The sequence below is a fragment of the Phacochoerus africanus genome, chromosome 4 (assembly GCF_016906955.1).
Source record: "Phacochoerus africanus isolate WHEZ1 chromosome 4, ROS_Pafr_v1, whole genome shotgun sequence".
NCBI lineage: Eukaryota > Metazoa > Chordata > Mammalia > Artiodactyla > Suidae > Phacochoerus > Phacochoerus africanus.
Genome location: NC_062547.1, coordinates 76,026,390 through 76,045,348, shown reverse-complemented (window position 1 = coordinate 76,045,348; position 18,959 = coordinate 76,026,390). Strand labels below are relative to the sequence as shown.

At 55.0% G+C, this 18,959-nt stretch overlaps 1 protein-coding gene across 2 annotated transcripts; it reads right to left on the bottom strand.

The window, feature by feature from the left end:
* Positions 1–422: 422 nt before the first annotated feature.
* Positions 423–17,718, bottom strand: SGTA (small glutamine rich tetratricopeptide repeat co-chaperone alpha). Of its 2 annotated transcripts, none has more exons than XM_047777607.1 (12): positions 17,648–17,718; positions 10,733–10,880; positions 9,369–9,475; positions 9,122–9,206; positions 7,457–7,556; positions 6,479–6,583; positions 5,365–5,503; positions 4,593–4,655; positions 3,434–3,471; positions 2,825–2,914; positions 2,544–2,664; positions 423–1,567 (listed from the first exon to the last, which is right to left on the bottom strand). In XM_047777607.1, the coding sequence occupies exons 2-11, from the start codon at positions 10,830–10,832 to the stop codon at positions 2,550–2,552; spliced, it is 942 nt and encodes a 313-aa protein (XP_047633563.1). In that variant the 5' UTR covers positions 10,833–10,880; positions 17,648–17,718; the 3' UTR covers positions 423–1,567; positions 2,544–2,549. The 2 variants fall into 2 exon arrangements, with proteins under 2 accessions (XP_047633563.1, XP_047633565.1); XM_047777609.1 differs by lacking the exon at positions 17,648–17,718 and adding an exon at positions 17,609–17,626.
* Positions 17,719–18,959: the final 1,241 nt, after the last annotated feature.

Sequence of the window (18,959 nt, the reverse complement as noted above, 5' to 3'; positions counted from 1 at the left end):
GAGGGAGTTCCCATTGTGGCTCAGTGGTAATGAACCCAACTAGTATCCATGAGGATGCAGGTTCGATCCCTGGCCTTGCTTAGTGGACTTAAGGATGCGGCATTGTGGTGAGCTGTTGTGTAGGTCACAGACGAGGCTCGGATCCCACGTTGCTATAGCTGTGGCGTAGGCCAGCAGGTGCAGCTCTGTTTAGACCCCTAGCCTGGGAACTTCCATATAGTGAAGGAGCGGCCCCAAAAAGCAAAAAAAAAAAAAAAAAAAAGCCGCTGAATTTGTGGGAACATCTCAGGGGCTGTAGGAAATATATACATGACCTGGTTCAATGGTTTCAAGGTGACTCATGCAGGGTCCACCCAGGCTGGGGATTCCTGGAAGCTAGGGTCAGGGAGGGTGGGAGTGGTGCTGAAAGAGCAACACAGAGCAGAGGTCACGATGTCTATTTATTCCCCACACATTATGCTTGTCACCATGGCTAGCACTCTAGAATCAGGACATATCTCGCTGGACGCGTGCAGAGCGCAGGTGGCTGTCTCCCTAGAGTTACCTACGACACACGGCAATGGGTCTACCTCACAGACGCCCCCCCACCACCAGGAGCCTCAGGTGATCCCACTGCCAATATGGGCATGGGTGCAGTGACGCTAGCGACATCTCCTCCCCACCCTGCCCCCGCCCAGGCCAGGGCTCAGGGGACATCCACAGTGGCTGACCCACCCCTGCTCCAGAAGCTGCTTCCATGGCTGCCTGGAAATCTCCCAAGGCAGGTGGCACCAGGGCCCTGCAGCTGCCACCCCCGAACAGAATGAGAGCCTGCTGAGGATGCCATGTGCTGGGCCAGTGGGACCACCTGGAGGCAAGAGGGCAGTGTCTGGGACACAGGGATAGGCTGGGATGGGGCCATGAGGGTGCCCCTTGCAGTCTGTCGGTCTCGAGCACTGGGAAAAGAGGATGTAGATCAGACACGCATCCATCAAAACACGCAACAGGAAGAAAAACCGTCCTGTGCACCCAGGACATTCCCCTGGCCCTGCTGGGTGCCGGACGACGGAACCGTTGTCTAGGAACCTGCAACTGAGTTCCTCATGCATGAACCCGGGTCCTAGGGCCGGGTGTGGCTGGCAGTGAGCTTGTCAGAGCCGGGGTGGCCAAAGTCGACTCAGGAAGGGCTGGGAGGCCCCTGAGGGCAGACCAAGGGGTCGGGGCTGCAGGAAGGGCAGCAGGGCCACGGCATCCTCACAGGCTGCTTCTCCGACAGCAGTGAGAAGACTACCCCACCCTGGGAATATTTTAGAAAACACTTTAGTCACTAGGTTTGGGGGAGTGTTGGAGGGAGATGGATGCTGGTCTGCACTCACAGCTTGCTGGCTCTGTTTCGAGAGGGGTCTGGGGGCCATGAGAGTACAAAAAGGGAGAGAAGGGCGGAGGCAAAAAAAAAAATAATAATAAAAATCTGTCTTAACATGCAGGTCCAATTTCTTTTTCTCTCGTGGGCAGTCCAATGGGAGAAGACGGCAGAACGCAAGAAGGCTTCCGGTCGGCCACGCAGGACCCAATGGCACTGGGACAGCTGGAGGAAGAAGACAGGAGGGTGGCGGTCAGGAGATGGAGCCACGCGGTGCCTGTGGTGGAGGGGGCGGTCGGAGGACAGGCTTAAAGCGAATCCTCAGCCAGATGGGATTTGAAGGCACTCCAGGGATCCGGCTCCGACCAGTGATGAACACAAACTTGACCCCAGATGTGTGTATGTGGTTTTTAAATTTTTTGGCTACACCTGTGGCATGTGAAAGTTCCCAGGCCAGGGATCGAACCCGAGTCACAACAGTGACTGAGCCGTTGGATCCCTAACCTGCTGCACCACCCGGGAAATCCCCTCCCCGCCTTTTAACACACACACACCCTGGAAGGAAAAGTATCCAGACACACACACACACACACGAAGGAAAAGTATCCAGAATCTTAACATTTGTTGCTGCGGATGGAAAGGTTTGGGTTGTTCTCCACTGGTATTTTAACATTTTTGTCCTTTAGAATTTTCTATAAAAACTCATGGTTAAAGAAAAGCGTAAAGAGGGATGGTGACAAATAAGGGAAAGCAGGGAACACACCCCCTGGGCAGGAGAGCCACTTGTGCCTGTGTCTATGGAGACGGGACGGGGATGGGGGGGCCCTGGACACTAACTAAGCTGGCCAAGGCTGTTGGGGACCCTCCTGGAACATCTGGGTGTATTTTTTTTTAAAAGCAATTATTGTACATGTCACATCTGCTCACAGCAAGAAACAAAACAAACCAAAATCAGAAAACCTGGACATTAACATCCAGAGTGAGAGGCATGTGCCAGCCTGTCTTCCACATCCAGTCACAGCTGCCCATGCTCCTGCGAGAGCAGTGCAGACTCAGGAGGGGTCCACCCCTCATCCGCATGGCCCACCTGAATGGTAAGTGGAAGGGGATTTGGGTGGGAATGCTTGGCAAGGGCCTGGTGTCCTGAGATGCCCCCGCCTGGCCTTGATGGCTCAGGGAGCCCCCAGCCCCGGGGACTCACAGGCCATCACTCCTGCTGGTCATCGTTGCTGGCACTGGGGGTCCGACTGCGGATCTGACTTCGTAGCTGTTCTATCAACTCTGGGTTCTGCTGCTGCATCTGCTGAGCGAACTGCTGGCCCCTGCGGAGGTGAGCAAAGGCTTGGCCCATGCCCAGCTCCACCCCCCACCCCAGGGTAGGGGACTGTTCCCTGGAGGACATGGGCCCCAAGAGCACCTGGGGACACTACTGTGCAGGCCCCTCCTCCCCTGGGAGCCACCCCACCCGGCAGATCCACTCACGCCTGGATGAGACTGGCCAGGTCGTTCTGCGAGGGACTGGTGCCCGGAGTCGCCAGGGGGTTGTGGCCACCCGAAATCATGCCGGACATGCTGCAGAGAGAGCCCTTGACTCGCAGATGGCCCAGCCCCCTCCCTCAGCCACCCCACTCAGACCCTCCCCTCTGCAGGCAAGAGACATTTTCTGTTGCTGCCAAACCAGTCCTGGGCCCACCCTTCTCTCTGACTGCAGCCTGTGTTTCATCGGCTTCCCCTGGAAGGTCCTTTCTTGGCTTAAAGGTAGTGATTCTCAACGGGGCAATTCTGTCCTCCAGGGACACTGGGGGATGCCGGTGACAGCAAAGACCACAGGATGCCCGAGTTCATTTATAAGAAACGTCCAGAAGAGGCACACTGGAGATAAGGGAGGGGGTGGGGTGACTGCTGATGGGGACAGGGCTTCTTTCTGGGGAGATGAAAACTCTGGAATCAGATGGTGGCGACAGCTACAGGACATTGGTATACTTGGCACCATGGAACCATAAACCTTAGAATGCCCACAACGGTACATTTTATACATCTTTTACCAGTCATTTTAACCACAAGACCCAAAGAAGAACGGCTGTCACTTACAGCTGTTGAACCTGGGGATTATTCATTAGGTTTGATGCCTGAAGAAAGAACAGACTTGTCAGTGTAAGCACTCTGGGCACCAGGCCCACCTCCTCCCTGTGCCCTGACCCTCCTCTGCTGCCCAACTTTGACCGTGTCTGGACACATATTAAGAGATTCCAGGAAGTTCCCACTGTGGTGCAACAGTACTGGCAGTGTCTCTGGAGCTCTGGGACAGGTTTGATCCCCAGCCCAGGGCTGTGGAACTCCATGATGTCCCAGAGCGACCAAAAAAAAATTTTATTAAAAAGCTTAATAAAAAAAAAAAAAAAAAAAGCGCTCCCAGGCACCACACTATCTTCCCCGACCAAGGCTGCCTTGGGAGTCACCTGCTCTGTGGATGACAACGTCCTGGACGTTGTCCTGCACTCTCGGCCCCGTGGGATTATCTCCTTAGGCCGATTTCAAGATTTGGATGAGCAGGAAGCTGAGGAGGCAGCTTCCGGGCCAGAGAGCGCTACCAGCCGGTCTTGGCTTGTCCACTGGGCCCGCCATCCGGGCATTACCACACAAAGCCACGGGGGACTATGACCTCTGATCCAGATGCACGAGACCAAAGGAGTGGCTGCTGTCAGGCAGAGCCCCCGCCGGGCCTCCCTGGGTGGCCCTGTGCCCACCCCATCCCTGGGCAAGGGCAGCGGCCAGGCTCTAAGACATGGGAGGCCAGATGCCTCTCGCTGAGGAGGGGGCTTCTCTGACGACCAGGGTTCCAAGCTCCTCTCCCTGACAGCTGAGACCCCACAGCCCAGCAGTGTGGCCCGAGGACCAGCAGGACCACCTAGGGGTGGATAGGCACCTGCAGACACGCTGGGTGCCTGCTCCCAGAGGATGTCCCTGCACGGAACACTCGCTTGGGGACCTGAGTGTCTGGCCCTGGAGATGGCCCTTCCTCCGCTGGGCCCAGCGCCCCACGGTGTCTTGTCTGAGCTTCAGGGAGAAGGCGTGGCCACTCTGCTGTCACTGTGTCCACACCCTGAGGGGCCCAGGCTGGGTTATTTGGCCTAGAGAGGCAGGTTTGGTTTGTCCTCTGTGCTCAACACTGAGGGTCTTAAGGGGCGATGTGGACCCTGCCCCCACCCAGGACATGGCACTCGTGGGACATGTGCAGCTGTCATCTTACCATGCTCATAAAGCTCGGGTTGTTCAGCAGGCCTGCGATGTCAAAGCTGCCGACACCTCCCGTCTATAGGGGGAGAAAAGCCTGCTTAGTGTGTGTGGACACAGGACCCTGATGCCTGGCCCCGGAACTGAGAAGCAGGGTCCCACGTGGGCCCTGTTTGGAATCCTGGGCGTCCTAGCAGCCTTGGCAGCCCAGCCCTGCGGCCAGACAGCACTTTGCAAAAGGCATGCACCACAGTGTGGGTTACTCAGGAAGGGCATGGCATGTTAGCTGTCTTTCCCGTCCTGACGCTGACCTGGACAGATGGCCCTTCCCAGGGGTGACCAATCCCTAGGGACAGTTATGACTCGCCCAAGGGTGCTCCTTTCCCACGCAAACCAGCCAGTGCACAGTGGCACCCCAGGCCCTCCTCCTCCCATACTCAGGGCCCTGTCCCTGCCCTCATCACCCCAGGTAGCCCCTGCCCCAGAGCCCAGGGATCATTCAAACTAGCGAATCCTGATCTCACTCGCCCGCCTGCCTGCTCCTTCTGAGGGATCCATACCACAGGCTCTGTCCCCCAGGAGCCCAAAGGCTTCCCTGGGCAGGCCCCCTCCTCTTCCTGGGGGTCTGTGAAGATAAGCTTCTTTCCGTACAAAAAGACTCCATTAAACACATGCTGCCCCCCACCCCTCCCTTCTTCCCACACAGGGAATGCCCAGCCCTCAACCCCACACCTCAGGAGTGTCTGCCCCACCACCCTGTCCCCATGGCTCGTCCCTAGGGGACTCACAGGGCTGGGCGCCTCTCTCAGCCTCAGCTCTGCGACCTTGAGGTTGGACTTGTAGGTCTCATTGTCGGGGTCCAGCTCCAAGGCCTTCCTATAGTAGGCCACGGCCTCTGTGTGCTTGTTCAGGCTGGACAGCGCCAGGCTGCAGGAGAGACAGCGGGTGTGTGTGGAGGGGGCCTGGGAGGCTGCCCGGGTCATGAGGGGAGTCAGGCTCGGGGAGGGTAGCACAAGACCCGGAAGGTGGCAGAACAGGGGTGGTCAGAACCCCCTGCTCCAGGCAGAGCAGCATCACAGAACTGTCCTCGGACCACACCTGAGTTTATTCCGCTAATGAGGAGCCTCAGGATGGGCATCTGTCCGGGAAGACCAAACAAACTCACCCCAGCCTTTGGGGAGGAAGGTGCTAGAGACAGGTGATTAAACCCTTGAACAGGAGTTCCTGTCATGGTGCAGTGGGTAACGAATCTGACTAGGAACCATGAGGTTGCGGTTCGATCCCTGGCCTTGTCCAGTGGGTTAAGGATCCGGCGTTGCCGTGAGCTGTGGTGTAGGTCACAGACGTGGCTCGGATCCCGCATTGCGTTGCTGTGGCTCTGGCGTAGGCCAGTGGCTACAGCTCCGATTGGACCCCTAGCCTGGGAACCTCCATATGCTGTGGGAGTGGCCTAAGAAATGGCAAAAAAGACAAAAAAAAAACCCTGAACAGCGAGACTGGAGACTGTCTCCACTGGTGACTGTCTTGAATGCAGGTCAAGGGTGCAGTCCAAACCCCAAGGGGATGGGAGCTCTGCCTTGGGACCCACCCTGACCTCGCCCTGTTTGCATCCTTTACAACGAGCAGGTGAATGTATGTGAAATGGTTCTGAGTTCTATGAATCCTGATGTATAGTTGGTGGAGAAGCTCAGATGATGGCCTGGACATGACTGGTGGGTGAGGTGGGCAGTCCTGTGGAGCGGGGTCCTTAACTTGAGGGGCTTGCATGGCCCCCAGGCAGGCAGTGGCTGCGCTGTTGGAGGTTGGTGAGCTGGGGTGGGCAGGTGGTGTGGAAAAGATTCCACCGCACCAGGAGGAAGCCCTGCATGGGTGCAGGTTTGGACGCGGGTGAGGGGTACTTACCCCATCCTGCCGTAGGCCTTGCTATAGGACGGGTCTATGCAGATGGCTCGCTCACAGTCCTGTACGGCGCCTGCGTAGTTGCCCAGTTTGCTATAGGCTGCAGCTCTAGGGGAGGAAAGAGGGCAGGCGGAGCTGACTCCTCATTGGCCGCCGAGGAGGCGGCACGGGGGCAGCATCAGCCTCCATGGCTGTCACGGGGGGTTTCCAGGAGTGTGAGGCCTGGTTAGATAAACACGGGTCGAACTCAGGCTTCTGTCAGCCAGGGGCCGCCGGGGTCATGCAGGAGGACCCAGCAGTCTGTCCCATTTACTGGGGAATCTGAGGCTGAGGGGGCAGAGGGACAGCCGGGACAGGGAGAGGAAGGGAGGAGCACATGCCCATCCCCTGTGGCCAAGCGTCTCAGCGTCACTTCCCTTCTGGTTGGGTTTGTGGTATTTGCACTTTATGTCTCCTAGAGTTTCTCAAGTACAGAAAGATGTCAGGCAGGAAACACTAAGTGAGAAGCGGCCATGCAGGCGGGCAGAGGGTACAGGAGGCAATTCTCCATGCCACCTGTGCAGCTTCCCAGGAAATCTCAACTTGTTCCATGAGAGCAGTTCCAAAGCAGAACCTAAAGCTCAGGGAGGCTCTACCCTGGGCGGCTGGACCTGCCGCAGCTTCCGGCCTCTGCACACAGCTCTCACACAGATATTCGACTCCCTACCTGCTTTCCTCTGCCTGCTTCTTGCCACCACTACACCCCACACCGTGGGCAACAAGGGCTGACTGTTTAGCCTTCCCTTTGGGTCACTGGCTCTGCCACATAGAGAACAGAACCGCCCACCTCCAGCGTGCCTGCTGCCCCTTGCTCACAGCTTGCCAGCTGCCTGGCACGTGCTCGTTATTTGGGAGAGTGGCTGAACCATCACCACCCTGCCCTATGGCTGGACCACCCCTCCACTCCCTCCTGTTCCCTGGGGGACCCGCGCTCGGCCGTACCTGTTACAGAAGTAGACGGCGTTGGAGGGGTTCAGCTCGATGGCTTTCCCGTAGAAGTGCACGGCGGCCTCAAAGTTTTCTACTTTCATCTGTTCGTTTCCTGAAGAGAAAGGGAGGAAAGCGTAGAGCCAGCTGTTTCCATCAGACCCCAGAAGTCAAAGGTGCAGCCTCAGCTCCCTAGCTTCTGTCTGAAGGTGTGAGGTTTTGGGGCCAGGACGCAACACTTAGCTACAGGCTGAGGCTGGTGACTTGAGGAGGAGGGTGGTGTTTGTGTCCAGTATAAGGCCTGGCCCGAGCCAGCTCTCACTGCTCCAGTTGTGGTATTTAGGAACCTAAGCCTCAAATATTGTTGCTCTTGCTCCTTCCTTCAGAAACAGCTGGTTTCTTTCCCTTTTTTTCTTTTTGCTCTTCAGGGCTGCACCTGCAGCATGGAAGTTCCCAGGCTAAGGGTTGATTGGAGCTGCAGCTGCTGGCCTACACCACAGCCACAGCCACACCAGATCCGAGCAGCATCTGTGACCTACCATAACTCACTGGATCCTTAGCATACTGAGTGAGGCCAGGGATCGAACCTGAGTCCTCATGGATACTGGTCGGGTTCTTAACCTCTGAGCCACAACAGGAACTCCCAGAAACAGTTGTTTTAGTGAGACGTAATTCACACACCATGAAACTCACCCTTTGAAAGTATAAAAGCCAGTGGCCTTTAGAATATTCAGAGTTGTCCAAACATCATAACTAATTCCAGAACATCCCGTCAGCCAAAATAAGCCCGTCTCTGTAAGCGGGCACCTCCTAGCCCCTGGCAACCACAAATCCACTTTCCGTGTCCGTGAATGTGCCAATTCTGGGTGTTTTCCAACCATGGAATCACACACCATGTGTCCTTCTGTGTCGGCTCCTCTCACTGAGCATCTTTTTTTTTTTTTTTGTCTTTTGTCTTTTTGTTGTTGTTGTTGTTGTTGTTGCTGCTGCTATTTCTTGGGCCGCTCCCGCGGCATATGGAGGTTCCCAGGCTAGGGGTTGAATCGGAGCTGTAGCCACTGGCCTACGCCAGAGCCACAGCAACACGGGATCCGAGCCAAGTCTGCAACCTATACCACAGCTCACGGCAATGCCGGATCGTTAACCCACTGAGCAAGGGCAGGGACCGAACCCGCAACCTCATGGTTCCTAGTCGGATTCGTTAACCACTGCGCCACGACGGGAACTCCTCACTGAGCATCTTGGCCTCCAGGTCCAGTCCGTCCACATGGAAATGAGTACTTCTCTCCTTTTCACGGCTGAGGGATGCTCCCATGTATGAAGAACATGGTGTGCAGATCCATTCATCAGCTGGGCAGTTTTCACATCTTGGCTGTTGTGAATCATGCCCCAAATATCTTTGTGGAGTGTCTGCATCTCCCCTGGACACACCTGGGGGGTGGAACTGCTGGGTCATGTGGTCACGCTGTCTAACCACTCTGAAGCTGTGGGAGCACCCTCCGCAGCAGCCTCACCATTGACACTCCTCCCCGTCAAGGGTCTGATTCTCTACGTCTCTGCATCTGTGTAAGAGGTTCCAGTCCCGTCCCCAAAGGCCAATTAGCTACTCGCTGCTCAGCACCCCCTACCCCCAACTCCCGGCCCCAGCAGGCCTTCAACCTCCGGAGAGGCAGTCCTCACCTTCAGTTTTGAGGCGCTCTGCCTCGGCGGAGTCCTCCTCTGAGGGTGGGGTTTGCTGGGGGCTCCTCAGATCCTGCGGCACTTCCTGGCCACAAAACAAAGGTGAGCTGTTTGAGGGGCTGCAGGAAACTGCTGTCCTCCTCTGAGCACCACCTGGGCCCCCCACACAGGGGAAGCTGGTGCTGAGGGACAGCAACTCAGGCCCTTGCCCCAGACCCAACCACAGCCCCACGGCGCAGAGGCTCACCTTGCCTGAGGCAGCTGCTTCAAATATCTCTGAGAGAGTCTGAGGGAGCGCGAGGTCGCTATCCTCCACCGTCACCCCGAAAGCGGTCTCCAGGCACTGGATTGCAACTGCCAAAGGGACAAAGGCATGCCCTCTGAACACACCCCCGCGTTTCCAATTCTGGGGGTGGCCCTCAATTCCTCCTGGGTGAGCTTGCTAAGGCCTCGGGGCACATCAGCACCTCACATGTGCTGTGGGGTTTAAAGGTCCCGGCTTTGATGCCTTGGAAACTCAGGAAGGATGGCCCTTGAGCCCCGAGGGATCCAATGGGTGATGCAGTGCTGTTGGCTGTTATAGTGCTGGGGCTGCCTGAGTGGGGGCCTTGGGGCCTAAAGCACCACTTGGCAGGAAAGGTGCTCAGGGACGTTCTGTCCAGCCTGCAGGGGAATCTGGAATCCAGCTGGAGCTTGGAGCTGGAGGACAGGCTTCCCTAAGTCTGCACAATTGGGCGGCTGCATGATCACATGGAAGCAGCCCAGATGCCAGTGGGGGGCCACGTGTGCAGAAGCTGCCCTGGCCACCAACACCCATGCCATGGCTCTGTGATCCTCTGCTCTGCCCCAGAACACCAGCACCGGCCTCCTCTGTGGGTGGGGCCCTCTCAGTCCCAGGGCCCTGACCCCAGCATCAGAGATGGGTCTTCATCCTTTCCAGCAATGCAGATCTACAACCAGACAAAGCCACAGCAGTGGGTCCTCTGCCTGAGCCTGGGCTTCTGTCGACAAAGACCCAGGGGAGTAGTGGGGACACTCAGCTGAGCAAGGCAGAGGCCCCCACAGTGGGAACGGCATGTGGACGAAGGACTCCTGGAACAGCAGTGCAGAGGACCTGGTGCTGCAGGTCCCCCTGCCTGTCTCCCCAGAGCACTGCCTGGCAGGTGCTGAATGGCCACCTCCTGCTGTGTGGCCACGGGCCGAGTGGGCTGGCAGGGAGTCTGGCCCAGGCACCCTCTGCTCCCTCATAAGACTTGTAGCCCTATACACCTGAAGGGGGATGAAGAAACTTCGGGACCTGCACCTCGCCAGGAGGGGAGACCAAGGGACACCTGCAGGAGGCCTGGTCTGAGGTGAGGGAGGGCAGCCCTGCGTGGTGGGGGGCGAGCTGGAAGCAGGACAGATTGGTCCCCATGTCTACCTGGGGCTTGACATCCTTACTATGAAATAAGGACCGGGACCAGTACCTTTGGCTGGTCAAGTGCGCCGGCTGATAGCACCAAGCCCCCGTGGGGTTTTAGGCATGGATGGAGGGGGTGGGCAGGAGGGGACAGAAGCTGGCAGCAGGGGGCAGTTCCTGGTGCGGGGCAGCAGGCAGTGCCCCACACGTACCTTCCAAGCTTTCCTGGGCATCGGGTGAAAGCCCCCCGTGCCGGAGCTGGTCATGCAGGAAGCGGATGATGGCATAGGCCAGGCGCTTCTTGTTGTCCATCTTGAGATGGGAAGAGACAAAGCCTGGGGGGCGGGGGTGTCTCAGGATCTGTGGACACAGGCCAGGGCATGAGGACAGGACGCGGATACAGCCACAGCTGGGCCTGGCTACCCCCACACAACCTGCAGAAGCACTTCAAACTCACTGGTTAATTTTATCTGCATCAAAAGTGAGGCAAAAATATGAATCAAGCCCATTTCCCAGATGGGACACTAAGGCTGCCAGGCCCCTTGCTATCCTGCCTGACTCTAACCCAAGGGTGATGTGGCCCAGGGACACAGAGGGCCAGCTGCAGCCCTATCAGAAAGGAAATGGTCCAATAGTTCTGAGTCCCCAAAACCAGAGGGACATGGCCCACCCTCGCTCAGGCAAGGAGCACCGACCCCTCCCAGGCCATTGGAGGCCTCTTCTGGTTCCTCTCTGGCATGCTGTACTCCCAGGCCAGGTGTGTGACCCCGCCCTGGGTGACATGTGGGGACATCTGGGGTTGTCAGGACTGATTGGATGGCCCCACAGTGCTGAGGTGAGAACCCCGGGGGAAGATGAGGTAGAGAGGGCTGATGCACACAGCCTCACCCCTGCACAGGACCACCTCCCATTCAGAGGAAGTAGGTCCCAGGCCTGCCTGAGGCCGTGCAGGCCTAACCCAGGCAGCTGGGGTCTGAGGTGTTAGGCATCTTGGTCCCCACTAAAATGCCCCTGAGGTGAACAGGCCATGCAGCCTTGAAATCAAAGGGTGGCCTCCTGGCTGAATTATCATTTAACTCACTGCTGGCCAGTGGCAGTTAAATCAAATTGGGGAGAGCAATTCAAACTGGCCAAGAGCAGACTAGCTGAGGGCCGCCCTGGGCGCCTCAGAGTCACAGGCAAATGGAGTCAAAACACAGGGTGCTGACCGCCCTCAGAGCTTTTTTCTGGTTCATGGAAAACTACGTTCATGGGACAGTGTGTGATTCCATTTACGTGAAACGTCCAGAACAGGCCAAACCAGAGAGACAGAGAGTGGGTTGCTGATTGTCAGGGGCTGGGGGTGGGCTTCTTTTGGGGGAGATGAAATGTTTTGGAATCAGTGGTGAGGGTCGCACAGCACTGTGAATATACTAAAATCTACTGAGTTCTATGTATGTGAATTCTATCTCAAATTTTAAAGCTTGAAGTACTCAAAGCGGCCGTGTTTTGTGTGGCTGGAAAGGGCGTGACAGCCACCCTGGGAAAGCTCTTTGGGAATGGTAACAAGCTTTCCTTCCCCACTTGCCTATACAATGAGCCTTTACCAAGCAAGTGCCTTTGGCCCAAGAGCGTCTCTGAAACTGGGAGGTCTGGGATCAGGATGGACCAGAGCCTGGAGGACAGATGGCCCGTCCCAGATCCACAGGATCTCAGAGAGAGGGCCCACGGAGACCAAGAGCACAACCTGCTTGTTCTGAGGCCAGCGAAGCCCCCAAAGGCGAGTCATCTTCCTCAGCTGAACCAGCCAGCCAAGATGTCAACAATGCGCTGCTTTTACAGACAGAGGGCAGCATCACTCACAACAGTCAAAAGGGGGACACAACCCAACTCTCCATGCACTGATGCATCAACACAACTTGGTCCGTTCACACACTGGAATATGATTCAGCCTTAAAAAGGAAGGGGGGAGTTCCTGTTGTGGTTCAGCAGTTAACAGACCTGACTAGTATCCATAAAGATGTGGGTTTGATCCCTGGCCTTGCTCAGTGGGTTGGGGATCTGGCGTTGCTGTGAGCTGTGGTGTAGGCTGCAGATGCAGCTCGGATCCAGCGTTGCTGTGGCTGTGGTGTAGGCCAGCAGCTACAGCTCTGACTAGACCCCTAGCCTGGGAACCTCCATACGCCATAGATGTGGCCCTAAAAAAAGACCAAAAAAAAAAGGGGGGATTCTGATGTTATTACAACATGGATGGACCTTGAGGACATGACGCTCAGTGACAGAAGCCACACACAGAAGGACAAAGACTGTCTGATTCCACCCCTGGGAGGTCCCTAGAGTAGTCAGATCCACAGAGACAGGAAGGAGATGGTGGGGCGGGGGCTGGGGGAGTCAGTGTTTCATGAAGACAGAGTTTCGGTTTGGGAAGATGGGAAGGTCTTGGAGATAATAGTGAGGATGGTCGCATGACAATGTGAATGTACTTAATGCCACTCGGCTGTGCACTTAAAAATGGCTAAAATAGTATATTTTATGTCTTTTTTACTATAATTAGAGAAAAACTTTTTGTTTTGTTTTTAAAACCTAAGGTCCTTCTCTTAGGATGTGAACCTCTGAGATCGTAGGACCCTGATCCTTTCAAACATCCATTTAGCTGAGAATGTCTTTTGCATTCCCTTGTCACAGAAGTTTCTGCATTAACAAGTTTCATTTTCTTCAGGGCTCCAAAGCCCACAGAATTTACCACCTGGGCCTTTATGTTTGCCAACCCCACACTTTTCAATCACTGTAACAGTGAGCTGGGTAGAGGGGTGCCAGGTCTCATGGTGGGGGTGGTCAGAGGTTGACAGGAGACACAGTAAGGTCACAAGACTGAGCAGCTACAGTGCAGCATTCCAGGCACTGCTTTGCAGCACAGCCCCCCTGCAACATGGGAGAGCCAGCACTGGGTCACACTGGGCTTGAGGGGGTGTGGGGCGGATCTGCTTTCCCTCCCAGGGAACTAAAGTGGGGCCTTGCAGTGACAGCCATTAGCTTAAGAGTGGAATAAAACAGCAATCTGACTTCATGTGACAGCTGTGAGGACAGAGGGGGTGATTCCCAGGCACCATAAGGGTTCAGAGAACTGAAAGACAAAGTCATACCGCTTCCCCACACTTTGTTCTTCCAAGGGCCCTTTTTGCCTCAGGGCCTCTGCACGCACTGCTATCACCCATTCCCTTCCATTTCCAAGTGGCCTGGTTTCCTGCCTCCTGGGCTTCTCCAGGCCTACTGATGTGACTTCCTCCTGTGTGTTGGCGCTGTCTGCCCCAGACTATTAGCATCAGGGCAGGATCATTCCTCTTGTGGAGGACTGTGCACTGCAGGGGGTTGAACTGCACCCTGGCCTCTGTCTGATGATGTCCTCTGGGAGTGGGGTGGGGTGTGGGGGTGAGAATCACTTAGGGTGAGACCCCAGGGAGAGGGATTCCACAGACCCCAGGAAGCTGGGTCCTGTGCCCATCTGACCCGAGGCCCTAGGATGCTGCACAGATTTAAATACACTGGAGTGGAAGGGAGTGGAGGCAGCTCTGAGCTGGGCCCATCCAGGTCTACACCAGCTGACCATAGGGGATTTATTCTGATGTGCAATGTGAGCTACGGATCAGGCTCATTTCTTTCCTAAAATAATGAATCCAGGGCCCCTCCCCTGAATCACCGCTGACTCAGGGGCTGGGTCACTCCATGTGGGGGCCATCCTGGGCATTGCAGGGTGCCGAGCAGCACCCCTAGTCCCCACCCTCTTCAATGCCAAGAGCCTCCTGCTCACTGGTGACAACCACAAAAGTCTCCAGATGTCACCAAACCACCCCCAGCTGACAATCAGCAATAAACATCACGTGGGAAAAATGAAGGTCGGCACAGGTCAGATTTTCTGGCCAATGACTTGGCTGCAAACTTTTGGCAAACCCCATGTTTGGAGAGTATTTTCGGTCTCAGAACTACAGGAAAGGGCCTTTGAGTCCACGGTAGGGACTCAGCACCTACTGGACACAGGCGTCCCCAGAGGACTTCTGCTCTCCTCCCCCGTGGCACAGACTCTCTTTGCTCCCTCATTGCCTTCCTGCTCCTGGTGGCCCAGTGAGGCGAGGATGCGCTTTTCCACTGGGCCCTGGGGACTGAGGAACAATCACGACTTGTTGGGTTCTGTGAGGCTCAGGAGGAACCCCAGGTGCTGGTCTGCAGGTGAGAGCCTGGCTAGGGGACAGAGGCTGGCTCACCTTTTCATCTTATTATTAAAAACACCCCATTCCTTTTGTTTCCCTGCCCAAAACTGAACATTCGAAGGGGAAGATGCATGCCTCACTAAGATGAGTGAGCCAGGGAGTTCCTTTGTGGATCATCAGGTTAAGGATCTGGCATTGTCACTCATCAGATTAAGGATCCTGGGTTGCTGCCGTGGTGTGAGTTCAACCCCCAGCCCGGGAACTTGCACATGCCATCGGCACAGCCAAAAAAAAATTAAGTAAGTAAAAATGTAAATTAAAAAATTAAAAAAGAAATAAATATGAGTGACCTAGACCTGGGCCCCAGGAAAGAACATCCTCTTTCTGAGGGGCTGCCCGGTCCCACCTCCACCCCAAATCTAGCTCTTCTCATAAACACCTGGTATGTGCTAGCTTGTCCTCTGCTCCTCCCTCCCCTCCCCGGACACCTTAGGTCCTCAGAAGAGGACCATCCCGAAAGCTGGAACTCCATCTCAAGCCTGCTCTCCACACTGCAAACCTTCCATGGCTCCCTGAAACCTCCTGAGTGGAAACCCCACCAAAGCCCCCATGCTCTGCCCATACCCAACCCTCTCCGCTCCTCCCGTCACCAGGGACCATGCACTTTCCCTTCAACCAAGCCGGTAGGTCACCTCCTCAGACAGAGCTAGACACCCTCCTCTTCCAGCAAGCTCAAGCGCCAGCCCTGCCTCTGGCCCAGCATCTCCTACAAGGCCTTCCAGCCTATTCCTGGCCTGCCCACCACCCACAGACTGTGAGCCATTGGACGGATCACCTTCTCCAGTCCATATGGACTCAGGAAAATTTTGGATCCCTGTCATGTTCAGAGCCACGTGGCCAGGTTCACTTGGGAGATCATTTCTCTTGGGTTTCCTCGTCAGTAGAGAATGACAAATCCGTATTTGTCCACCTATCAGCCGTCCCCTTTATTCTTTCACTCTCAGGTGCATTGGCTACAGGGGCCAGCATTGGGTCTTGGCAAAAAAACAAAAATAAAAAATTAGAAGTTCCCACTGTGGCGCAGTGGGAACCAATCAGACTAGGAATCATAAAGTTGCAGGTTTGATCTCTGACCTTGCTCAGTGTGTTAAGGATCTGGGTGTTGCCATGAGCTGTGGTGTAGGTTGCAGATGTGGCTCGGTTCCTGAGTTGCTGTGGCCCTGGTGTAGGCCGGCAGCTGTAGCTCCGATTCCACCCCTAGCCTGGGAACCTCCATATGCTGTAGGTGTGCCACTAAAAAGAAAAAAAAAAAAAAAAAATAGAAAATGCAGGAACCAAGTAAGAACAGCTCTTAATCCAGGTCAGAGCTTAACCCGATCCAGAGCCATGGGAGAATGAATTATAAACCTCAGGTGAAATTCCTGGAGTGCTCAGGACTTTTCATGCCCTGACCCAAGTGCTGTATATGCAAAAGCTTATTTCAGCGGTCAGCAAAACATTTTCTGAAAAGGGCCAGCTTCTCAGGCCACAGGTAACACATCTGTGGTATGTGGGCTGTGTTCCCACAAAATCTTTCACTAAAACAGACTGCAGGGGGACCTGACCCCCCCGGTTACAGTTTGTTTAATCTAACTCATTCTACAGAGCAAAAAAATGAGGCTTTTAAAGATGGGGGTGCCACCCAAGGTCACCCAGCTAAAATGCAAATCAGCAGTTCTAAATGGTCTGATTTCAGAGTCTGAACTCCAAGATACCCGTTCCCCAACCACAAAAGCGGGCACACACACAAAACCTTGCACGTGACTTCTCAGGGGCTCACACACCCCTTGCCTCTGTGCAGCAAGCACACTGGTGAAGAATCACTAGTCTAGGGTTGGATTCTGCTTTGGCACCGTGGACATCTGGGGCCAGACTGTTCTCTGTGGGCCCATCCTGGGTACTGTGGGGTACGGGGCAGCATACATGGCCCCCACCCCCTCGGTGCCAGGAGCACCCCCAGTTGTGACAGCCACAGATGTCCTTAGACATTGCCTAGTGTCCGCTAAAAAGACAAAACCACTGGTCTAGGGAGAGGAAAAGCAAACCAAACAACCAGAGAGAGAAACAAAAAAAATAAGAACATCACTCAGCAGGGATGCAGAGCGCACACACTTCCAGCCACTTAACAAAACTAGTTGTCCTCTAGGAAGACAAGTAGCAGGAACCCGATTAAAGAATGCTCCAGGTCTACTTAACCTCACAATGACCCTAGGAAGCATACACTTCTACAGTCCCTATTCTAAAATGAAAGGGCTGGGGGAGACGGATAGCGACTTGCCCAAGAGGCCACAGCCAGCAGGGGTGGAGGAGCTGGTCTTCAATCCCAGATTTCTCTCACTTCAGCACACCATGCAGAGGCCCTCAGTGTGAAAAAAGACCCCTCCTGCGTTCTCACGTTGCGCTGGGGTCTCTGCGACTTTAATTCTCATGGGAAGCCCCCCAACCCTAGGCAGAGGCTGTGACAACGCCTGTTTTACAGAAGGGGAAACTGAGGTTCCGAGACGCCAAGAGACTGGCCAAGGTGGAGGCGGCGCTGGGACAGGAACCCCGACCTGAACCCCAGGAACGGAGGGACTCCGGCTTAAAAGAACCGTGTTTCCGGGAAGCAGCGGCCACTCGGCGAGCGCTCACTACGTGCGGGGTGCTTTACCTCCCGCTATCCACTCACGGACCTGCGAACCCGCATTTCCCGGGCCTAGGGTCCAGGGGAGGGAGACCCCGGCGGGCAAAGGCCCGCCCGATACCTCCTACCCTCAGTTTCCCTCCGCGCTGCTCACTCACAACACTCCCCCGATTGCGGCGTCCCCGCCCCAGATCGACGTCCTCTTACCCACCCCGGAACCCCAGGAGCCCCGAGCCACTGACCCCAGGTACATCCGGCTCAGCGCCGAACCCGCGACTCACCTCTCAAGCAGCCGAACCCGGACCCACCGACGGCGGCGCCTGCGCACCGCGGCACTGCCCGGCCCCGCCCCCCGCCCCGCCCCGCCCCGCCCCCAGCCCCAACGCCTGCGCAGAAGGAGCCGGTGGCCGCTGGATTTCATTCTGCGCAGGCGCACCAATTATCAAGGTGGGAGTAGGAGGAAGTGACGTAACTTAGAGGCGGGAACGAGCTCGTCGTTAGGGCAACTGACCTCTGCGACCGAACGGAGGCCGGAAATCCGGATCAACTTGTCCTCTAGGCCGAAATGGAGCGGTGCATGGTGGGACAGTGGTGGACTCTTGTGGGTCGGCCGAGCCCGTCACGTGGCACCGTGTCCGCCACGTGGTGCAGCTGCTGCTTTTGGGTATCTGGCGCCCAGAGGATCACAGGCGCTCTTTGAGTGGGGGCGACTGTTACCCTCTCACTGTATTTATTCATATATTCACCCACCCAAACATCCGCGAGTTCATTATTTCATTCATTCAATCCATAAAAATGAAGTAATACTAAGATATTTGTTTACAGTAGGTGCATAATAGTAAACAAGTATTTATGACACACAAACTATAAAGACCAGCAAAACGTTTGCTTTCATTTACCTTGTATTGGGGTACACAGACTATAAACTGGTAAACTAATACGTAAATGAACAAGTTCTACTTAATGGCAAGCACTGTGTAAAAAAAATGGGGTGTTCTGATTGTGATTGGGGCGGTAAGTTTGTTGGGTTGGTTAGGGAAGGCCTCTGTTTCACATGTAGATTTGGAGAACTGGGAAAACACTCCAGGTACAGGGAACAGCAAAAATGAAGACTGACGTAGAATTAAGCTGGATGTGCTCAAGAGAGAAAGAAATCGAAGGTCAGTAGTGAGACATTCCCTATTAAATGACCACCATTAGCATTCAAGTTGCCAGAGTGTTCTCCCAATTCATTTTTTTTTTCCTAATTCATTTTTATTCAACTTAAAATGCATGTACTCTACACCCTGGGTTATTTTCATTTATTTTGCAGAAATAAAAGAGGTAGGTTTGGGGACCAGTTTTAATTTTCTTAGGTTTTTCTTTCTGTGTGCCTTAGAAGGTTCAAGGTGTTTTTTGTTTTTTGTTTTTAACTGACAATACTACATGCAGGTAAGGCACAGTTCCAACACACCTGTTGTTTGAAGTTCTGCATCGGTTTACTGAAGCTTTCTCAATGATGCTTGCTTACATTTCTGCTTTTTAAATAAATGTCTTTTTAATTTGGTTGTCTAACTGGATTCAGCTGGTATATGTGGAGGACCTTTAACCATT

What these genes read in the sequence shown, in the direction of transcription:
- SGTA (XM_047777607.1), bottom strand. Translation starts at nt 10,832, where the DNA reads ATGGACAACAAGAAGCGCCTGGCCTATGCCATCATCCGCTTCCTGCAT. An exon ending in TGAGAGAGGCGCCCAGCCCT is followed by an intron (nt 4,656 to 5,364) that starts GTGAGTCCCCTA and finishes CTCCCCCTATAG; the next exon opens with ACGGGAGGTGTCGGCAGCTT. An exon ending in ACCCGAGCTTTATGAGCATG is followed by an intron (nt 3,472 to 4,592) that starts GTAAGATGACAG and finishes TTCTTTCTTCAG; the next exon opens with GCATCAAACCTAATGAATAA.